This window comes from Lissotriton helveticus, chromosome 7 (assembly GCF_964261635.1).
Source record: "Lissotriton helveticus chromosome 7, aLisHel1.1, whole genome shotgun sequence".
NCBI lineage: Eukaryota > Metazoa > Chordata > Amphibia > Caudata > Salamandridae > Lissotriton > Lissotriton helveticus.
This window is the reverse complement of record NC_136068.1, coordinates 63,150,923-63,172,588: the sequence shown is the minus strand read 5'-3', so window position 1 is coordinate 63,172,588 and position 21,666 is coordinate 63,150,923. Positions and strand designations below refer to the sequence as shown.

The following is a 21,666-nucleotide window of genomic DNA, read 5'->3' as shown; positions in this document are numbered from 1 at the left end:
AGTCAGTGATTTAAAATAATTGCCAGACATCAAATTAGATCATGGAAACTATACATGTATCAGGTCGAGCTGCAATGCAATGAAAGCCAATGTTTAAAAAGGAAACGACGAAAAGGAAAATAAAAATCAGCACAGGCTATAGAGCTTTAGATAAATGATTTGATGCATACTGCAGCACATTTATGATGTTATCGAAGCCTGTACCTTATAGTCACTTTTGTGGAAGCTTGTGGCACAAACACATTTATATGAATTATTCAGTTCACTTTATTTAGTTCTTTACCCATCAAAACCATAAACATGTGAAACAAATTAAACGTTTTGCCATGAACTGTGTCCCCTAACAAAATATTGACAGGTCTAGTACCTTATCCTTTGCCATTTCATTGAGGTAGAAAGGTAGAAATAATAAGAGTTGGGTCACAGAATGACTGCCTGCTGCCTAAGGATGACTTTTGAAGTAAGATCTGGGATAAGGGCAGCTATAACCCCTTCGCAGCTGGGCAAATTCCCATGCTGTGCTGGGGGGCGGGGGGGGGGCGCCCACAGCGCCCCTGTGCTCATGACGAGGTCAGCTCGTCATGAGCCACGGTAGTCGTGTGGTCATGACGAGCTGAGCTCGTCATGACCACACCCGTTTCTTTAGAACGTTCGCACAGCGGGGGAATTAGCCCAGCGTGCAAGCGTTCTAAAGGTCATGACGAGCTCAGCTCGTCATGAGCACATGAGCTGGTCATGAGATTCGAAGGTGATAAAGGAAAGGGTTCTCCTCAGATTTCCCAAGTTTTTGCAAAACACAATCATGATCACCCAAAGAATAGGATATATATGTTAAGATAGGGCCATGGAAGAGAAGAAATTGTGACTGCTACTAGGATCAATGTATGGGAAGGGACTGCAGATCAATGTATGTTTCTGTACCAGACTCACATCGGTATGTTCCAGTTTCGATGTCGGTTCTACTGCCCCGGACGATTTTCAGCTCCACCGGCACTGAGATTGTGACCTCTTTGCACATGAAATTGACGGTCAATTTTGTGCGTGGCGGGGCCTTCACCGGCATGCTCAACTCTGCCTTTTTCTTCATGGTAGATGACTCAGTCTGCCCTTTCGTCACTGTGAAGGTGTTGGACAGCTCTGTATTAATATCGACCACTCCTTTTAAGGTAAATGAGGCACCTACCTTGATTGTCGTTGAATTACTGAATTCAAAGCTATGGGAGACATATTTTTCAAACTCTTTGGAAGAAGTGGCAGTGAACTGCTGCTCAACGCCTGTGTTGTTGGTGTAAAAATACTGATCTATCTGAACGTTCCTTTCACTTTCTACCTTTTTTCTGTCCCACAAAATTGTGGCAGTCACTGAGGACTTTCCAGCGCGCAGGGGATACACATGATCATTGAAACCAATAGTGCAGTAATTTGCCAAATATTCACCAGCCCTGGCTATAATGCACCTCCCACCTTTATTTATATGCTCGTACAGAGCCCAAGCTCCACTCTGGACTCTGTGGGAGGATATATTATCATGCATGCCTCCAAACGCGAGATTGGACTCCGCAGTCAGCACTAGCGCCTTACCCCCTCCATTGATATGCTCATAGACTGTGATCTGTGGATTGCTCAGGTCATCAGTGATCAGCCTAAGAGAAGATGCCCCATCATTCATGCTAAGCCCTGAGTATTCTCCCTCCTCGAGGGGTACGGCTTGTCCCCCATAGTGTATATGCTCATACAGGACCCACGGCTGGCCGACGATCTTCACAGATGAGATGCAGTCATTGAAGTTTTCATTCACCAGATTTGGAACATCTGAAGTAAATGTCTTAGAGAGTCCTTGGAAGTTGCTGTGTTCATAGACAGTGATGGTGTTCATGGTCATCAGCTATGTAGGTTTCAATGAGGTTCCCTATTTGACCCTGTAAGACAAAATAAAAGCCACTAAGTAATGGTACAGTATGCAGGGTGTGTGCAAATGCACAGCACTATAGTTCACTTCTCAGACAAAGCTTCTGTCACTAAGAGAGATGAAATCTGTTGAATGCTTTTGAAAATGGATTTTCAGAAAAGGTACATAATTTACCAATAATTGTGGGGCACCAAGAATAAAGCAGTTTGCCACTGCATTTCTTCTGGGTGCATTAGGCGTGAATATCAGAAGAAGTAATAGAAAAGTGAGAAAGCCACTGGATGGGCAAGAATCATTTTACAGTTCCCCTCTAACAACAAGGATACTGCCACCTACTTGTAGCATGACAGTATGTGCCAATAACTATTTGCTTTGCAGTAAATGTAATCCTACAAATTACATAAAACAAAATTAGTGCAAATAATCACACATTTGTTTCTATTTTCTTCAGTCTGACTCAGCACAGAAGTAAATGTGAAGTGAGTTTAGAGAACAAATGTAGTATATTGTATGTTTCCTAATAAACCTGTGTGAGATGGAAAGAGATTACATATTTCAATTTTAAAGTACAGTAACTCAATCTCAGGTTGACAAAGAAGAATACATCAAGAATGTAAGGAAAACAGGCAGCAGATCAAAGGCACACTTTCAATAGAATATAGTAAAAGCAAGGACATAACAGATTCAAGTATGTTAGCCAGATGTTACCTAGGGTTTAGTCTCACAAATAATATTTCTGCTCAGGAGACCACTGACCTGGGGTCGCTGCAATGTGCACACATTTCTTTTAGTATCTTCATCCTAACAAAATACCTAACTGGGGATTAACCCATGGCGGTGAACTGCAACTTTTGCTGGATTGAAGGAAAGAGAAAGACAGGGCATTTCTTTAACTGCAACAAGTGTACAGCGCTCATCCCTGACCTTGAGGAGCACATAAACCTGAACCTATAACCAACCTCCCACTTAGGAGCTATTGCCATTCTTTAGGTCGAGCCTGAGTCAGCGCACATGCGCCACTCTGCGAGACTTGTTGTAGTGGAGTATGGAATGGAAGTCCCACCCACTCTCCTCCCATATTTATCATTGGCTTGTGTTAGTGTCCTTTGCAAATGCTGGCTTCTGATTCTTTAGCAGCCTTGTTAGTCCCTCCTTAGTACTGCCTTGCTTTCACGTGTCCCCTCCCATGGCGACTGGCCCTTGTACTTTGGTTGTTACATGGTACGTCTTCTTAAGTCTGTAAGCACTCTTTTCTTTATTGAGTTTCTCTTAGTGCCGGCAGCTTTCAAGAACAAGTGCGCCCACTTTTACTTAAACACGGGCACCCGGCATTAATCAATTCCCCCACCCACCTGTCACTGCTTAATCTAGCTTAGTCCCCCTCGTGTCTATTCCTCCCCCCACGAGACAGTCTAAGTTGACTCTATCCTTGCTTGTTATATGTAATGTTTATCCTGTTGCTAAGTACACTTGTTGTTTCCACAACCTGTAACGTGGAGAATTTTCACCCGAAGCGTAAATAGTTGCAGAGCTGTTAGAGTAATATTTGCTTATGTGCTGTAATATGTTCGTCTTTTGGGAACTGATCTGTCTCTTTTTAACAGAGAGCATCAATAATGTTTACATTGCATCCCTAAATCTTACCAGACTTTTTCATGAACATAAAAGAAGAAGGAGAGAACTCTGGGTAGTTCTCCAGTTTAGGTGGAAAGCAGCTCCTGTTAGAGCACTCTCAACACCAGCGACACTCTAGATCTGCTCACCTCAAATGTCTGTTTTTCTATCAAAGTTTTTAAGCATAGGATTAGCACAGTGCTATCCATGCAGAGATAGAAAAGGACAAAGTCTTTTGCCATTTCTACAGCAAAGATTTTAAGCATAGAACTAGCACAGTGCTGTCCTTGCCGAGCTGTAAAATGTCAAAAGCCATTTTTCACTCCAGGCACAGTATTACAGCTTTGAATTGGTAAAATACCAACTCAAGCCAACCTGAAATGAGTAAAAGCAACCCCTGAGACCGTGCTTTGCTCTAATTAGAGCTCTTCAGAGAGGTATAGCTTTGTCCAGACACAAGGAAGCACCCAGTATAAGTAAAAAGGGTTTTGTTTTTTCATGCACATGTTTGTCCGGCTAGATAAAGAGTCCGACTTTCAAGTAATAATGTTACTATATAGGCAGTTTTACTCAGTCCGCGTGATCTCGGCCAACACTGAAATGAAAATTCCACAGAGCTCATCAAAATTTCCTAAGGTTTTTAGTAATGATTACTTTGTTTGCGTGATCATTGTCCACTTTGAAATAAAACTTGTAGTAGACAGAGTCTGCCATGAAGCTGTGTTCACATTCAATTAGGAGCACAGACTCAGAGTTACATAAATATATACTTTCACTGGATAGAGCACTAACGACCAGGTGAAATGGGTTTTGGGTTCCCCTCGAAAATTGGATAAATGGTACTGATATTCCTGAACAACGGTCCGATGATTAGGCCTCTACACCATCAATTGCTTGGTTACTCCGGTGGTGGCTGTCGGGATGAAAGGCTCGGGTACTGGATAAGGCCTCCTATAGTCGGAGTATGAAATAACAAGGCATAGAGTGATCCAACTTAGGTCAAGCAAGCGAAAGACTATCTTTCTATGCCTTCGCGCTTACCTACGCTAATGAGGACAAAAAGAAGAAAAAACTTGCCGATCTGTTGACTTTTTTTCTTTTCTTTGTAACAATACTTTCCTGGGTGTCCAGCGGGCCCTCTTCATTGTGGTTTTCAACAGTTCAACAAAAAAATTACCAGTCTTAATACGTCTTAAAAATGTTCTTCCTCCAGGAAGCGCTACCAATTCAGAAGTCCGTTCATCTGACCATCATATGACGCCACGCCGTTGCAAATCGGAAATAACGTACCCAGTTGTGGACACCAAGACACAACATTGACAAGACTTCCTTTGACAGTGCACTTTTATCATTTTGTGTCTATGTGCTTTTGTTTTCCTCTAGAACCCATAACGCCCCCCTGGTTCTACAATAACTTTATTGCTCACTACCGGATTCACAAAATATGTAAGAGGTAGTAATGGCTTGTTGCTTTTCATGTGGCTCACCTATGAGATTATAAGCCAGAATTTCTAAACACAAGTTTTTCTTTTTCTTTTCTAGTAAATTTTGGTCCTGAGGAGAACCCCAAAAACTAAAAGGAGTTCGAAACGCGTAGACCCTTTGGTTTTATTGTTGTATATCAAACAAATGCGCTGTTGTGACAGTTGGGGCTGTCCTGATTGTGTATCAAATTCATCACTGTCATCTAAAAGTTTGTGCACAGCCAAGCCTTTATATCAAATTTTTGCATTGTTTGGTCTTAGACCTCCTAGGTTGTCTAAACTATTGAAAATGTCTCTCTTTTTGGACATGGGGTCATGAGTATGTGTATGAATGCTGAACAGGATGATTGAGAAAATGTGGTTTGAATGGTGTAAGGTTTGGATGATTGAATTGAGCTTTGAGTTTTCATATAATGTCTTTTTTATATAGATCAACTTTGTTCAAACACCAAGTGTGGTGTCTATATTTCTTCAACACTTTTTTACATTCTTTGTAAAAGCTTGCGTCGTTTATTTTGAAAAAGAGTATATTAATAAATGAACTGTCTTTTCTAACGAAATAAAGATTATTGATTAATCAGGACACAGACTGACCAGTGGGTTGTGTGTCCGATAAAGGTATTTGAATAGCTATCAGTATTGGCACTTCTGGTTGTTTTGATGTTAGATGTTTGACAGCTTTGATGATAAATGTACAAAAGATACTGTCGGAGCGCATTAGATGAAAAAATAACTCACCATATATCTACTCAAGCAGGCTGTTGCACGAAGGGGTTGAAATAAAGGTGCAGAGGCAACAGTCAGAGCAATTGTGGGTATGCCACCCGACTGGCAAAGTCAAAGTCCATACAAGTACACAGATCGTACAGGTCCTCTGTGCAGTAAAATAACACAGCCAAGCATACCCTACACACAGCTCACTGGAGTGCTGTAAAGTATGCCCTGGCTGGTAGGCTGTCTGATGTAAGATTCCTTTAAAGGACATTCGTTGTTTTCTTCAGTTTGTAGTTGTGTTGTGTGTAGTCCTCTTGCACATATAGATTCTTCTTCATTTCCTTAAAATCGTCGCCAAAATATGTAGTACATTGAAGACATCTGGTTCCAAGGTAGTTTGTATAAGTAGGATTTCTATAAGTAAGATGGTAGGAAGAGAGCCCCACCAGGAGCAGCCTTCCTGCTGCTCAGCCCATTCTCCAACTCACAGCCATCCTCACAGTCCATCACATCACCATGCACACCAACATTCCACAGCACATTCACACTGGCTGAGCAGCAGGTATAACACACACGTCAGAAGTGTTTCCTATTGGCAGAGACACACAGCAATAGTACCCACCATCACCCCAGTTGTCCGCTCCTACACTTGAGCCACTGGCTTGTGTAATTAGGCAAAGATATGCTGTATCAGCACTGAATTTCCATCTGCGCCCGATCAGCGGATGATATGGTGCTGTACATCAGAGATCCACCTGTCACCCATATAAGACAGTATGTCCAGTTCGAATAGTACTCAGAGCTGAGCATTGATTGGTCAAAGTCAGTCATAATCTCCCTCACACCTAGCACTCTAAAGTACCCACTACCGGATAAATATTTATGGCTTCGTTGCGCAGAGATCCTAAATTAGTTCTCAGGGAATATTACGTCAAGGAGATCTCAACCCTGGAAGAGCAGGTCGCCCAGTGGGTGTGGCTGCCATTGTCATTGGTAGATGGGATGCAATCTTAACAAGCATTTGCAATGCAATTAATCTTGCATTATTGAAAGTTTGAGCTATGAGCATTGCATTGTTATTTGCAACGCCATTAGCTCAAACTTTCAGTAATCAGAGACCTATTAAATTACAAATGCTTTGTTTTAGGAGCCTCGCCAATTATTATTAGACTTTGATTAAGATCAAAGAGAGACCTAGAAAATTAAGTAAGAGAAGGAAAGACGAAGGAGAAAGATAGTAAACAATGAGAAAGAGTTAAAGCAAGGATGAATAAGAAAGAAGAAAGAAGTATGAGGGGGCGTCAAGAGAAATCAGCCTTGGTATTTGGTAACCATGATACTGGGCAGCTCTAGCTGTGAGCTCTTGAGAAAAACTTTGGGACCTTGAATGTATGTTTCCTTTTTTTGTTCAAAGTAAGAACTGGCTGCATGATATCAATAAATTAAACCATTTTATTAACTGCATTTAATTGAGTCCGGTCCATTGGTACATTGGCTTGCACCCCCCTGTTTAAATGAGGTGGCAGCTCCGTGTACAAGTCAGCCAGTTTTCCTTAGAGCCACCTTAGCCATAACTAAAAACTCCAGTGATACAATTGATTCATGGAACGAGGTTGATAGGATGCTGCATTTGTGAAACAGACTTCAAAGTGCCTGGTCGCTTTTAGCTAGTTTATTTTAGCATTTGCTGTGTGAAGTTCTGATAACCGACACATGCTGGGTGCTCTTTACCGATGCCGCATTCAAGCAATAAACAGGAAAGTCTGCCAGTAACCACAAAGTGTTCTTTAACCCCTTCCATGCTGATGACGGCCCCCAGCCGTCATGCATCACGGTGGGCGTGTGCTGATGACGGCTGGGGGCCGTCATGAACCCGCCCACTCATTAAAACGGCCGCACAGGCGCAGAATCGCGGCCGCGCCCAAGGGGTTAAAGGATGAGACTGTTTGAAGTAGTGGTCTGAGAAGAAAGGCTATTAATTTAACAGGTTTCTAATTAAATTTGCAGAAGCATACAGGAATGAAGGAAGGAAATGTTTACCTTTGACACTTTTTTCCAGCGGGTAAACTTCTCGATGGATTATACAGCAAGCGCCCATCCTAACACAGCTACATCAGGGACATCATGATGGCAAATATGAACAGCGACCCCTATATGTTGAATGGATCCCTGTGGGTAGGGGGTAGTGGGTAGGGGAAGAAACAGATCGGAGGGCGGGGTAGCGAAATGAAGCATGGATGCGGCTTGTGGGAGAGCTAAAAGCAGCAAGAGGAATTCTGCTAACAGCTAGCTCGCAATATTCACAGATGACATACACGAGCAAGGTGGGGTAAGGCAGGGAGCGAGGGAAATGAAACACACATGGGGCCTATTATGATCTCAGCTTTCCGACTGAGATCCTCGTTTTCTATTCCGACCACCTAATTACAATATAGGCCGTCAGAATTTAAACCGGCCGCTCATTCCGGTTTAAATCTGACAGTCGGAGGCTGGTCCGTAATCCCAATCGACTGTGTTTCCGCTGTTGGGATTACAATGCTTGGCTTCTGACAGGCTTTCCACACCGGGCGTTCTGACATCGAAAGCCTCTTGGAAAGTGTGTTTGGAGGCCCCTAGTGGGGCCTCCTCCTCTTTGGGGCCTCTGGTCTGGGGCTGAGGAGGCACCTATGGTGCCCCCCTGTTCATCCCTGCACCGTGTGGCTGGCACAGTACAGAGATGAACGCAATCTGCCATTTCTCAATGGGAGCTTGTGCTATTGCCGGGAGTATGCGACCGCATTATGTGCTGTCATATCGCAATTCTGCGGTCAGTCGGTCACGATTCCGCAATGAGGTCGGTCGGAGCAACTCCAACCGACATCATAATTGGGCCCAAAGTGTTTAATGTAAATAATAATATAAAAAAAGGAAAAGTAAACCAGCAGGAGAGAGACTGTGAAAGTAACCTTCACATCTACCGTCTTGGCATCAGCAATATGGTGCCAATAAAAAATACAAGACAAATAGAATTTAAATACATGAGGCTTATTGTCTTCACTAAAACAATCGCAGAAATGCCGACAAAGTAAACAAGCAATGGAGTGGGAGGCATGGAGGGAAGGCAACAGTAAAACAACTGTGGCATTAAGAACCGGTGGGAGAGTACTACTTTCAAATGTAAGCAGCTAGAGGGCTGGAGCTGAACATAGACAAGCAGTAACAAACCAGAAAATCAAGAAAAAAAATCGGCCCCCAGAGAACAGATAAAGAACCATAGCGGAATGAGACAGTACTAGTCCCTGCTCTGTGGGAGGAACAGAAGAGAGAAAGGAGGGACAAAGAGGCATGAGTAACCACTAGGAAGCAAGGATTTTTAAAGGACACTGGCATAAACAAATGAAAAGCAATGGCAAAAAGGGGGATGACTTGAAGCTCACACACTGATTACAGCAGAACTCAAAGAGACAGCGCATGCACTGTGTGCTCGACCTAAAAAATGGTTATACTACCCTAGTTTCTCTATATCTATTTCTAAACATACAGATCATGTTACCAAATTATTTCTTCTACAAGCACTGGTATGGGCTGGGAAACAGCCCAGAATCAGTTGGGATATACTCACATTGCCATACAAAATGTGTGGATTTAATGCACCTTATACCTATATTACCTATGTGCACAGGCTCACTTTGCACACTATTGGTTTGCACTGCATAACTATGCACCACACTTTGCGTTGGAACATGATGATGCGTTTCCTACTCCACTCCGAAACCTATTGCCACACAAATAGGAAGGGATAGCACACACAGAAAAAAACACAGACTATACTACAGCGATAGCCGGGATGTTACGGGGCGAGCAAGCAGAGAGGATTTCTCTGTATGCGCCGGTGCTGCCACTGTGATACCACCCTGCAATATCGGTATCTAGTGAGACTACAGACATGTAGCTGCTCTCTGGTGTAGGTTTACACGCTATGGGAGAAGCATACGTAAATAGTACTTTTGTAGCCCATAATGATGTGTCACACAACCCACTACTGACGTTTATGTATTATCACCTCACAGCCTTCAGGGGTCCGGACGGTCCGCAGGGCAGGGTCATCCCCAGACACGTACTGTCGTTCATAATTCTTCGGCAGAGGCTCCGATTGGACCAGCTCACCCTCGAGGAGCGCACCCTCCGGTCATGCTGGCTGCAAAGTCAGAAGCGTGCAGGGTTTGTGAGCCCAAATGCCCCGGAAATCCCTCATGGTGGAGACTGGTCAGCATTGGCTGGCTGGGAGGAGTGCGGGCTCCACATGGTTGGAGATTTATATAGAGACGGTGTCTTGATGCCTTTCCCGGCCTTGCGGGAAGCCTTAGACCTACCAAGGGGGGACTATTTATTGCATGCTGCCCTCGTGGCGGGAATCCAGAAATACTGGAAGATGGGATTGTCGGTACCCCCAACATCGTTGGGGTGCCAATACATCACCATGGCGGCGGGTACGTATAAGGCCTGTTTATATCGGCGATTGTCCACGGAACACCTTTCCCCTCTGGATAACTTGAGAGGTAAATGGGAAGAAGACCTTGGCAGGCTTATCCCTGAGACGACTTGGCCACAGTTGTTGAGGCGGGCTTGGAAGGGCACGCGCAATGCCAGGTTCCAATTGGTCCAATTTTATACTCTCCACAGGGCTTACTTAACCCCGGTCAAGATTCTGCAGTATTTAGGGGGGACCCAATCGTTGTGCCCTCGATGCCAGGCAGAGGACGCTGATTTTGCTCACATGTTTTGGTCCTGTGTGGGGTTAGGTTCTTATTGGGTGGATGTGATGGCATGTTTGAACCGAGTGACGGAGCGAGAGTTGGAAGCTGAGATGGGAACCTGCCTACTGCTGTGGTTTCCACACACCCCTAACACTAAAGTGACAAGAAAATGTTATGATTTGGGCTTAATAGCCCGCACGCCCTCCCCTCCACTGACTACATCCTCCTCGGGGATCTCAACTTCCACCTGGAGAACAACAAGGACCGCAACACCACCGCCCTGCTGGAAAACCTCGCCAACCTCGGACTCAAGCAACTGGTCAACACCCCCACCCACTACGCCGGCCACACGCTTGATCCCGTCTTCTCTTCCAGCAAGTACATCACCTTCAGCCACGTCACCGGACTCCACTGGACCGACCACAGCTGCGTCCACTTCAGCGTCAAAAGATCCACGACCCACCACCACCCGCAACAAGTACCTCACAGGAATTGGAGCAAGATCACCGCAGACCAGCTCACCACCTCCCTCAGCCAGAGCCCACCCGCCAACACAACGGACCCCAACGAAGCAGCCCGCAACTTCACACAGTGGCTGACCGCCTGAGCCGATGACCTCGCGCCACTAAAGAACCCTCCCAGCAGACCCAGAAGCAAGAAGGCATCCTGGTTCACCGACGACCTCAAGGACTCCAAGAAGATCTGCCGCACCCTCGAGAAAGCCAGGCTCCTCGACCGGACCACCGACAACATGACCGCCCTCAAACACGCTACCCGCAAGCACCACCAGCTCATCCGCACCACCAAGAAGAAATCCCTGAAGGAACGACTGGACAACAACGCCTACGACAGCAAAGAGCTCTTCACTATCGTCAAGGAGTTCTCCAACCCCAGCATCGGCACCAACGACATCACTCCGTCACAAGACCTCTGTGACTCCCTCGCCTCGTTCTTCCACTGCAAGATCTCCGACATCCACAACAGCTTCGGCGCCCCACCCATGCACCCAACCGTCGAACCAACGCCCCCCACCGCCACCCTTCGCACCTGGACCAGGGTGACCACCGAAGACACAGCCCGCACGATGAACACCATCCACTCCGGATCACCGACCGACCCCTGCCCACACCACGTCTTCAACAAGGCCGTCTCCACCATCGCACCCCAACTCCGGAACATCATCAACGCCTCCTTCAACACCACCACCTTCCCGGAGAGCTGGAAGCACGCCGAGATCAGCGCCCTCCTGAAGAAACCTACAGCGGACCCCACCGATCTCAAAAACTTCCGCCCCATCTCGCTCCTCCCTTTTCCTGCTAAAGTCATCGAGAAGATCGTCAACAGACAGCTGACCGCCTTCCTCGAGTCGAACGGATCCCTCGACCCCTCGCAGTCCGTCTTCAGAGCCAACCACAGCACCGAGACCGCCCTCATCGCAGCCACCGACGACATCCGGACCCTGCTCGACAAGGGGGAAACAGTGGCCCTCATCCTCCTGGACCTCTCCGCTGCGTTCGACACGGTCTGCCACCGCACCCTAGTCCAGCGTCTCAGCAACATCGGTATCCAAGAGAATGCACTGGAGTGGATCATCTCGTTCCTCGCCGGAAGAACACAAAGAGTCCGCCTCCCCCCGTTTCGCTCCGAGGCCACCGAAGTCATCTGCAGCGTCCCGCAAGGATCTTCACTCAGCCCCACCCTCTTCAACATCTACATGAAACCTCTCGCAGCCATCGCACGCCAGCACAACCTCAACATCATCTCTTACGCCGACGACACCCAGCTGATCCTCTCCCTCACCAGAGACCCCGACACCGCCAGAACCTGCCTACACGAAGGGATGAAAGACGTCGCCGAGTGGATGAAGGACAGCCGCCTGAAACTGAACTCGGACAAGACGGAAGTCCTCATCCTGGGATCTTCGCCCTCCGCCTGGGACGACTCCTGGTGGCCCCCAGCCCTGGGCACCACACCCAAGCCAACCGACCACGCAGGCAACCTGGGCTTCATCCTGGACCCCTCCCTCTCGATGACCAGACAAGTCAACGCCGTCTCCTCATCGTGGTTCAACACCCTGCGTATGCTTCGCAAGATCTTCCGCTGGATCCCGACCGAGACCAGGAAGACTGTCACCCAGGCACTTGTCACCAGCCGACTGGACTACGGAAACGCCCTCTACGCCGGAACCACAGCCAAGCTACAGAAAAGACTCCAGCGCATCCAGAACGCCTCCGCCCGACTCATCCTGGATGTCCCCCGACGCAGCCACATCTCCAGCCACCTGAGGAACCTGCACTGGCTCCCCGTCGACAAGAGGATCACGTTCCGGCTCCTCACCCACGCACACAAGTCTCTCCACGACCTGGGCCCCAAGTACCTCAACGACCGCCTGACCTTCTACATGCCCACCCACCAGCTACGGTCCACCAGCCTTGCCCTCGCAGCCGTACCACGCATCCGAAGAGCCACCGCCGGAGGAAGATCCTTCTCTTACCTGGCTGCCAAGACTTGGAACTCCCTCCCCATCCACCTTCGGCTGACCCAGGACCATCTCGCCTTCAGGAAACAACTCAAGACCTGGCTGTTCGAGCAGTAGCATACCCCTCCCCCCAAGCGCCTTGAGACCCTCCCGGGTGAGTAGTGCGCTATGCAAATGGCATGATTGATTGATTGATTGATAATAATGGCGAAAAGGGAGCTTACTATGCACTGGAAGGCGAGGACGGGTCCTAGCTTTGGGAGATGAAAGCCGAGTTTCCAACACTGGGCAGGGAGCGAGGCGACACTTAGGCTCCAGCTGGCTAGGCGTTCCTCTAATGATAAGGCGCTGGAAGTTGCAAGGGCTTGGGGAGCGTTAGTAACGGAACTCCAATCACTAGATGAGCCGGAGGACGAAGACGATGTACAGGCGGTGGATGTTCAGGGAGAGAGTGCCTGAGCAGAGGATTCCGGGAACGCAGAGGGGAATGTCTTAGACGGGGACACCTGAGAATATATAGGGAGGAGCTAAGCACTACACGGCACATCCAGAAATTTTGAAAGTTCAGGAAGGAGAGTCGGAGCACACGTGAGCGACCAGATGGAAGCTACTCTCTTGGGCTTCATGGTGATGTTATTTTACATTGATTTGTGTTAACCTTTGTGGAACCCAGGTCTATAGGTGCTTTGCAGCAAGGAGATACTTGAAGGCACACTGACGAGGGGGTGGGGGCAGTGGGGGAGGGGATAGGGGAGTTAGGGGGAGGGGGGAAACAAAAAACATTGAGTATTGGTGAATCCTGCTTTTCTGACACTGACCACTGAACCGTACACAAGGTTTCTTATTGTATGTGATGGTAACCTGCTTTTATGTTGGTGGTTGACTCAATAAAAAATATATTTAAAAAAATAAATCACCTCACAGCCGCCCTGCATGATTTTTATCCGCAATTAACCCGTTCCGTGCTACCGTCGGCCATGGGCCGACGGGAGCACTACCTGGCTAGTGCTGCCATCGGCCAATGGCCGACAGAGCCCCACCCACCCTTTAGAAAGCAAAACCGCCGCGGTTAAGGTGTTAGCAGCAGAACCACTAACATTGACCACACTTCAGATCCTACTCACTAGTGGCATGCGTAGGCACTGGATCACTAAAATATATAAAGCAGCACAAACTGATAAACCGCAGACTGATGACAGGGCGCTAGTGTGGTTGAATATGACATTTGAACAACTCATAGAAATGGCTAAATGGAGGTTTCCATGTGAACAGTTGGTACCCTCACATCTAACTGCGATTTGCGTATAATCCACTTTAAGTATCTACACCAAATATATTACTCTCCTGATAAGTTATAAACATTTGGGCTGTGGTGAGATGCAAGGTGTGTACAATATTGAGAGACAGAAGCAGATTTTGTTCACTTAGCAGGGCAATGCAACTCTTTTCAACACTTTTGGGCTCTAGTCAGAGACACTGACATACATGGTGTTGGACCGGGTAAGGGTTGTATGTCATTACAACGCGGGCTTTTACCCCGCATGCCAGTACATCGCGGGGATTACAACGAAAGCAGTTACAACGACTTTCGCTGGAGGGTGCTGGATAGTGGAATAGTTTAATTTTCGATTCCAACTCCAGCCCACGTTGACAGTAGGGAAGGTGTTGGATAGAAAATTAAACTATTCCCTATCCAACAGCGCCCTCCAGCGAAAGTCGTTGTAAAGACTTTCGTTGTAATCCCTGCGTTGTAATGGCAGTTCGGGGTAATCCCCGCGTTGTAATGGCTTTCACCCCGGGTAAACTGTAAACCGGCAGTGTGCTTGTTCATATTGGTTTACAGCCTTAAACCTGCAAATTTTACATTTGTGCCAGTTGCTCTCCTATTATTAACAAAGAGGATATTGGCCACCCACATGGGAAATGAGTGGTACCCACCAAGCGGAAATGGCTGGCAGACAATATACACTGATACAGGGATGTTGCTCCAGCTCCAGGGTGTAGAGATGGAAAACTCTTGCTGCCTTGATTTTTTAATTTTACCCCTTTTACTGCAGAGTCTTCACTCTAAAGTTGTTTTGAAAACCGTCAGACCTGGTGAGCTTGTCTCCAATATAAGTACAGTAAATAGTTATGTTGGCTTTGTAAATGGTGCAGCTGAAAATGATGTGTGCTGCAAGAGGAGCCAAAATAGTTATATCAGGATGGGAATGATGCCATCATATTTCTGGCAGTTCGGGCTGGACTGTTCCCATGAGGCACAGGGTCAGACTGATTTGCATATAGCCATGTCTGAACTGGGGTGGCAGAGTGGGCTAAAGAACGGTGATGGATTAAACCCAGATCTTTTGACTGGGTGTGAGTGTTTGATTGGTTCAGATGCTCCGTCCATCACCACCCCCTTTTGTACCACCATCCAGATGTGACAGCACCAGGGCTTGAAAAAAAGTTCTACAGTCACTTTGTGGAAGAAAAAGGTTTTACTTTCACTCCCAGGGAGCTGGTACTAAGCCGTTCATATTTTTTAGCAAAGTGTCCCTTGAAGGTAATACTGTGTCTAGTTTGTTGTTCTTGCCAATTGACAGGAATTCTGTCCTGGTTGGGTTGAGCTTCAGATAGGAGCTAAACATGCAGGTCTGAGTGATGTGCAGGCAGTGTTTGAAACATTGGATGTCTGAAGCAGAGGAGACTTTCATATAGATTTGTGTACCATCGGTATCCTGGTGAATCTTGATGCTGTTATCTTGAGCAGAGTTCCAAGCAGGTTGTATGTGTGTTTAAATTTGTGTCTATGTTTGTAGGTGTAGGCCTAAAAGGGGTTTTTCGTCAGTAAGGAGACTTGTCAATATTCATTAACCCCTTCCGTGCGGGGCTGTTTCCCCCGCTGTGCTGGGGGGCGGGGGCGCCTACAGCTGAGCTCGTCATGGCCACACCCGTTCCCATGGAACGTTCAGCACAGCAGGGGAACCAGCCCAGCATGCGAGCGTTCCACGGAACGGGCGCGGTCATGAGCTCAGCTCGTCATGAGCACCGGAGCGCCATAGCTCATGACGAGCTGACCTCGTCATGAGCACCCAAGGTGTTCAGATTTCCCATGATATATGAGTAGCAAAGTCAGAGGTATATGGAAACTCCAAACAGAGTATCTTGGATAGGTATTCTTTAGTCATTGAAAGTTAGCAAGAGACTGTTCTCCTCAAATCATCCTTGTCGATACATATCAGAGCTGTGATATTGACATTAACAGGTTCAAAATGCAAACATAATAACGAGGCAGGTGCAGGCTGGAACTGCTTATAATGGAGATTTATTTAGTCATAAGGTCTAACAAAATAATCATACAAAAAAGCAAACACCAATCACTGACTTATTTTGCATATGGAAGAAAAGCATGGAGCGAAAATCAATTCATAATTACTACATTAATTAACCTTGTTAACTGGGTCTTAATGGTAGGTTGAGTCAGTGATTTAAAATAATTGCTAGACGTCAAATTAGATCATGGAAACTATACATGTATCAGGTCGAGCTGCAATGCAATGAAAGCCAATGTTTAAAAAGGAAACGATGAAAAGGAAAATAAAAATCAGCCCAGTCTATAGAGCTTTAGATAAATGATTTGATGCATACTGCAGCACATTTATGATGTTATCGAAGCCTGTACCTTATAGTCACTTTTTTGGAAGCTTGTGGCACAAACACATTTATAGGAATTATTCAGTTCACTTTATTTAGTTCTTTACCCATCAAAACCATAAACATGTGAAACAAATTAAACGTTTTGCCATGAACTGTGTCCCCTAACAAAATATTGACAGGTCTAGTACCTTATCCTTTGCCATTTCATTGAGGTAGAAAGGTAGAAATAATAAGAGTTGGGTCACAGAATGACTGCCTGCTGCCTAAGGATGACTTTTGAAGTAAGATCTGGGATAAGGGCAGCTATAACCCCTTCGCAGCTGGGCAAATTCCCATGCTGTGCTGGGGGGCGGGGGGGGGGCTCATGACGAGGTCAGCTCGTCATGAGCCACGGTAGTCGTGTGCTCATGACGAGCTGAGCTCGTCATGACCACACCCGTTTCTTTAGAACGTTCGCACAGCTGGGGAATTAGCCTAGCGTGCAAGCGTTCTAAAGGTCATGACGAGCTCAGCTCGTCATGAGCACATGAGCTGGTCATGAGATTCGAAGGTGATAAAGGAAAGGGTTCTCCTCAGATTTCCCAAGTTTTTGCAAAACACAATCATGATCACCCAAAGAATAGGATATATATGTTAAGATAGGGCCATGGAAGAGAAGAAATTGTGACTGCTACTAGGATCAATGTATGGGAAGGGACTGCAGATCAATGTATGTTTCTGTACCAGACTCACATCGGTATGTTCCAGTTTCGATGTCGGTTCTACTGCCCCGGACGATTTTCAGCTCCACCGGCACTGAGATTGTGACCTCCTTGCACATGAAATTGACGGTCAATTTTGTGCGTGGCGGGGCCTTCACCGGCATGCTCAACTCTGCCTTTTTCTTCATGGTAGATGACTCAGTCTGCCCTTTCGTCACTGTGAAGGTGTTGGACAGCTCTGTATTAATATCGACCACTCCTTTCAAGGTAAATGAGGCACCTACCTTGATTGTCGTTGAATTACTGAATTCAAAGCTATGGGAGACATATTTTTCAAACTCTTTGGAAGAAGTGGCAGTGAACTGCTGCTCAACGCCTGTGTTGTTGGTGTAAAAATACTGATCTATCTGAACGTTCCTTTCACTTTCTACCTTTTTTCTGTCCCACAAAATTGTGGCAGTCACTGAGGACTTTCCAGCGCGCAGGGGATACACATGAGAGACTTGATCATTGAAACCAATAGTGCAGTAATTTGCCAAATATTCACCAGCCCTGGCTATAATGCACCTCCCACCTTTATTTATATGCTCGTACAGAGCCCAAGCTCCACTCTGGACTCTGTGGGAGGATATATTATCATGCATGCCTCCAAACGCGAGATTGGACTCTGCAGTCAGCACTAGCGCCTTACCCCCTGCATTGATATGCTCATAGACTGTGATCTGTGGATTGCTCAGGTCATCAGTGATCAGCCTAAGAGAAGATGCCCCATCATTCATGCTAAGCCCTGAGTATTCTCCCTCCTCCAGGGGTACGGCTTGTCCCCCATAGTGTATATGCTCATACAGGACCCACGGCTGGCCGACGATCTTCACAGATGAGATGCAGTCATTGAAGTTTTCATTCACCAGATTTGGAACATCTGAAGTAAATGTCTTGGAGAGTCCTTGGAAGTTGCTGTGTTCATAGACAGTGATGGTGTTCATGGTCATCAGCTATGTAGGTTTCAAGTGAGGTTCCTTATTTGACCCTGTAAGACAAAATAAAAGCCACTAAGTAATGGTACAGTATGCAGGGTGTGTGCAAATGCTTAGCACTATAGTTCACTTCTCAGACAAAGCTTCTGTCACTAAGAAAGATGCATTCTGCTGTATGCTTTTGAAAATGGATTTTCAGAATAGGTGCTTCATTTCCCAATAATTGTGGGGCACCAATGATAAAGTAGTTTGCCACTGCATTTCTTCTGGTTGCATTAAGCGTGAATATCAGAAGAAGTAATAGAAAAGTGAGAAAGCCACTGGATGGGCAAGAATCATTTTACAGTTCCCCTCTAACAACAAGCATGCTGCCACCTACTTGTAGCACGACAGTATGTTCCAATAACTATTTTCTTTGCAGTAAATTTAATCCTACAAATTACATAATGCAAAATTAGTGCAAATAATCACACATTTGTTTCTATTTTCTTCAGTCTGACTCAGCACAGAAGTAAATGTGAAGTGAGTTTGGAGAACAAATGTAGTATATTGTATGTTTCCTAATAAACCTGTGTGAGATGGAAAGAGATTACATATTTCAATTTTAAAGCAAAGTAACTCAATCTCTGGTTGACAAAGAAGAATACATCAAGAATGTAAGGAAAACAGGCAGCAGATCAAAGGCACACTTTGAATAGAATATAGTAAAAGCAAGACATAACAGATTCAAGTATGTTAGCCAAATGTTACCTAGGGTTCAGTCGGATGTATGTTGTTACAACGCATGCTTTTACTACGCATGCATTTACAACCCAGTTTTTTCAACGCAAGTCGTTGTTGCAAGTCGTTACAACGACTTGCGTTGGGGGGTGCTGGATAGTGAATAGTTTAATTTACTATTCCAACTCCAGTCCCCGTGGATAGTAGGGAAGGTGTTGGATAGTAAATTAAACTATTACCTATCCTAGAGCGCCCCCCAGCGCAATTCGTTGTAATGACTTGCGTTGAAAAACCTGCATTGTAAAGGCACTGTGTGGTAAAAGTTGTGTCGTAAAGGATGTTTCCCGTTCAGTCTCACCAATATTATTCTTTCTAACCTGCAGAGATGCCAAACCTCATTGACACACAAATTCCCCTAAAGATGTGCAGGGCCATAAGTCACTGGTGGAATGCCCATGTGCCATTCTTCTGTCCACATATTTTTTTTGCTCAGGAGACCACTGACCTGGGGTCGCTGCAATGTGCACACATTTCTTTTAGTATCTTGTTCCTAGCAAAATACTCAACTGGGGATTAACCCATGGCGGTGAACTGCAACCTTTGCTGGATTGAAGGAAAGAGAATCACAGGGCATTTCTTGAACTGCAACAAGAGTACAGAGCTCATCCCTGACCTCGAGGAGCACAGAAACCTGATCCTATAACCAACCTCCCACTCAGGAGCTATTGCCATTCTTTAGGTCGAGCCTGAGTCAGCGCACATGCGCCACTCTGCAAGACTTGTTGTAGTGGAGTATGGAATAGAAGTCCCACCCACTCTTCTCCCATATTTATCATTGGCTTGTGTCAGTGTCCTTTGCAAATGCTGGCTTCTGATTCTTTAGCAGCCTTGTTAGTCCCTCCTTAGTACTGCCTTGCTTTCACGTATCCCCTCCCATGGCGACTGGGTCTTGTACTTTGGTTGTTACATGGTACGTCTTCTTAAGTCTGTAAGCACTCTTTTCTTTATTGAGTTTCTCTTAGTGCAGGCAGCTTTCAAGAACATGTGCGCCCACTTTTACTTAAACACAGGCTCCCGGCATTAATCAATTCCCCCACCCACTTGTCACTGCTTAATCTAGCTCAGTCGCCCTTGTGTCTGTTTCCCCTCCCCCCACGAGACAGTCTAAGTTGCCTCTATCCTTTTCTTGACAATAGAAAAGGTTTTTACACAACAATACAGATATTGGGACACAAGCCTGTGCCCTACTTAACACATGGAAAACATTTACAATTTGGGGAAACGTAAAACAAGGGGCTTTTAGGCAAAAGCTAAAGGGTTCATTGTAGATATTAGACCTCTGTCCGGCTGGACATGTCGATTCTATATAGCAACGACTGAGTCTATATTCATTGGCCTATAATTCTTCCTTCTCCCGGGGCCACTGTTGTTTAAAAGGATGAGCATAGTACTGCAGCACAATTGTAAGATATTTACCTCAATTAAAAAAGTACTATTAGCTGAAATGGCTTGCAGCTAGAATCCCAGCTTTGCAACACATTTTTTAAAATTTGCTAGAGCTACTCTGCTACTGGTGAACCTCATAAATTCTCATTAATTTGTGAGTTGGAGAAGATGCACCTTCCAATGCATCATACATATATACATCTGTGTGGACTTCACTGTCGCATAATTACAAGTGGTATGGGAGAGCTGTGCCTTTTAGTGTGTTGTATTTAAACACCCCTGAAAGGATCCTATTTACTGTTTTTAGCTGACCTTTTTGTGAAACTACTCCATCTTGGGGGTTTGACCTGTATTCTTTCTGGACCATACCATCAACACTTATTGGTGGTTTTGGAAGACTGTACCTTTCAGGTGGTTGTACCATCTCCCTTTACCTTTCTCCCAAAGGTATCCAGATCTCCAATATCAATCAGCTTGTAAGAATAGCCATTATTTTCAAAACATTGCTGCATGCTGTGTTACTTTTCAGAGAGGTCATTTCTTGAGACACAAATTCCTCTTCCCATATCACCTTCTGTTGTCCCTTCTACTCCTCATCTCATGTCATGCTTTCCACTGTCTGTCTTCAACAGAATTTAAGAGTCCTCCTCCACAACCCTTCTTCTTGTAATAGCAACCCCATTCCTGTCCCTCAGCTCTCCCACTGCTTTCATTAATTTCCCTTTTCTCATTATCCCAGCCTTTCTCTCCACTTGGCCAGATCATGTTCATCCCTCTAATACATTCCCTCTAGTTGTCTTCAACTCTCTAACCTCCTATTTCCACACTCTCAGAGCATCAACCCATCACACCTTTCACCTCCTCTCAACCCCGCACTACCCATCAAACCACTACCCAAGAGAAGCAGGTGAAATTACCCTTCACATCTCTTATTTCCACCAGACTCCTCTACGAACCTCACATACATTGTTTCTTTCTACTTGCACTTCCTCCCATTTAATCCCCACACCCAAGCTTTTCTTCAACATTTCTCTGCTCTTCCAAGCCTGGCTCGAATGATCGAATGTTGCTTACTACTGGAGGATGCAACTATCTAAATATATTAGCCTTAAACACCCACAGTAACAGGTATAAAAGCCACAGTGCCAACACAGATTGAGGCACACAACATGTATGTCCAAGAGTCATTAACTTGAAAGAGGTCCTGCTTATACCTCCTCCAAGGAAACATAAGTGTGCAGTGAGAA

The 21,666-nt window shown here is 45.7% G+C and overlaps 1 protein-coding gene across 4 annotated transcripts in view; it reads right to left on the bottom strand.

Moving 5' to 3' along the window:
* Positions 1-708: 708 nt before the first annotated feature.
* The window catches only part of LOC144768057 (epidermal differentiation-specific protein), a 187,110-nt gene continuing 166,152 nt past the window's right edge, over positions 709-21,666 (bottom strand). For 2 of the 4 annotated variants that reach the window (XM_078651432.1, XM_078651433.1), the window contains one exon: positions 709-1,919. In XM_078651432.1, coding sequence (XP_078507558.1) covers positions 878-1,882 — 1,005 coding nt within the window. In that variant the 5' untranslated portion in view covers positions 1,883-1,919 and the 3' untranslated portion in view covers positions 709-877. Of the gene's footprint in view, positions 1,920-16,224; positions 18,307-21,666 lie in introns of those variants that run through there. The other 2 variants (XM_078651430.1, XM_078651431.1) reach the window with 1 other exon arrangement.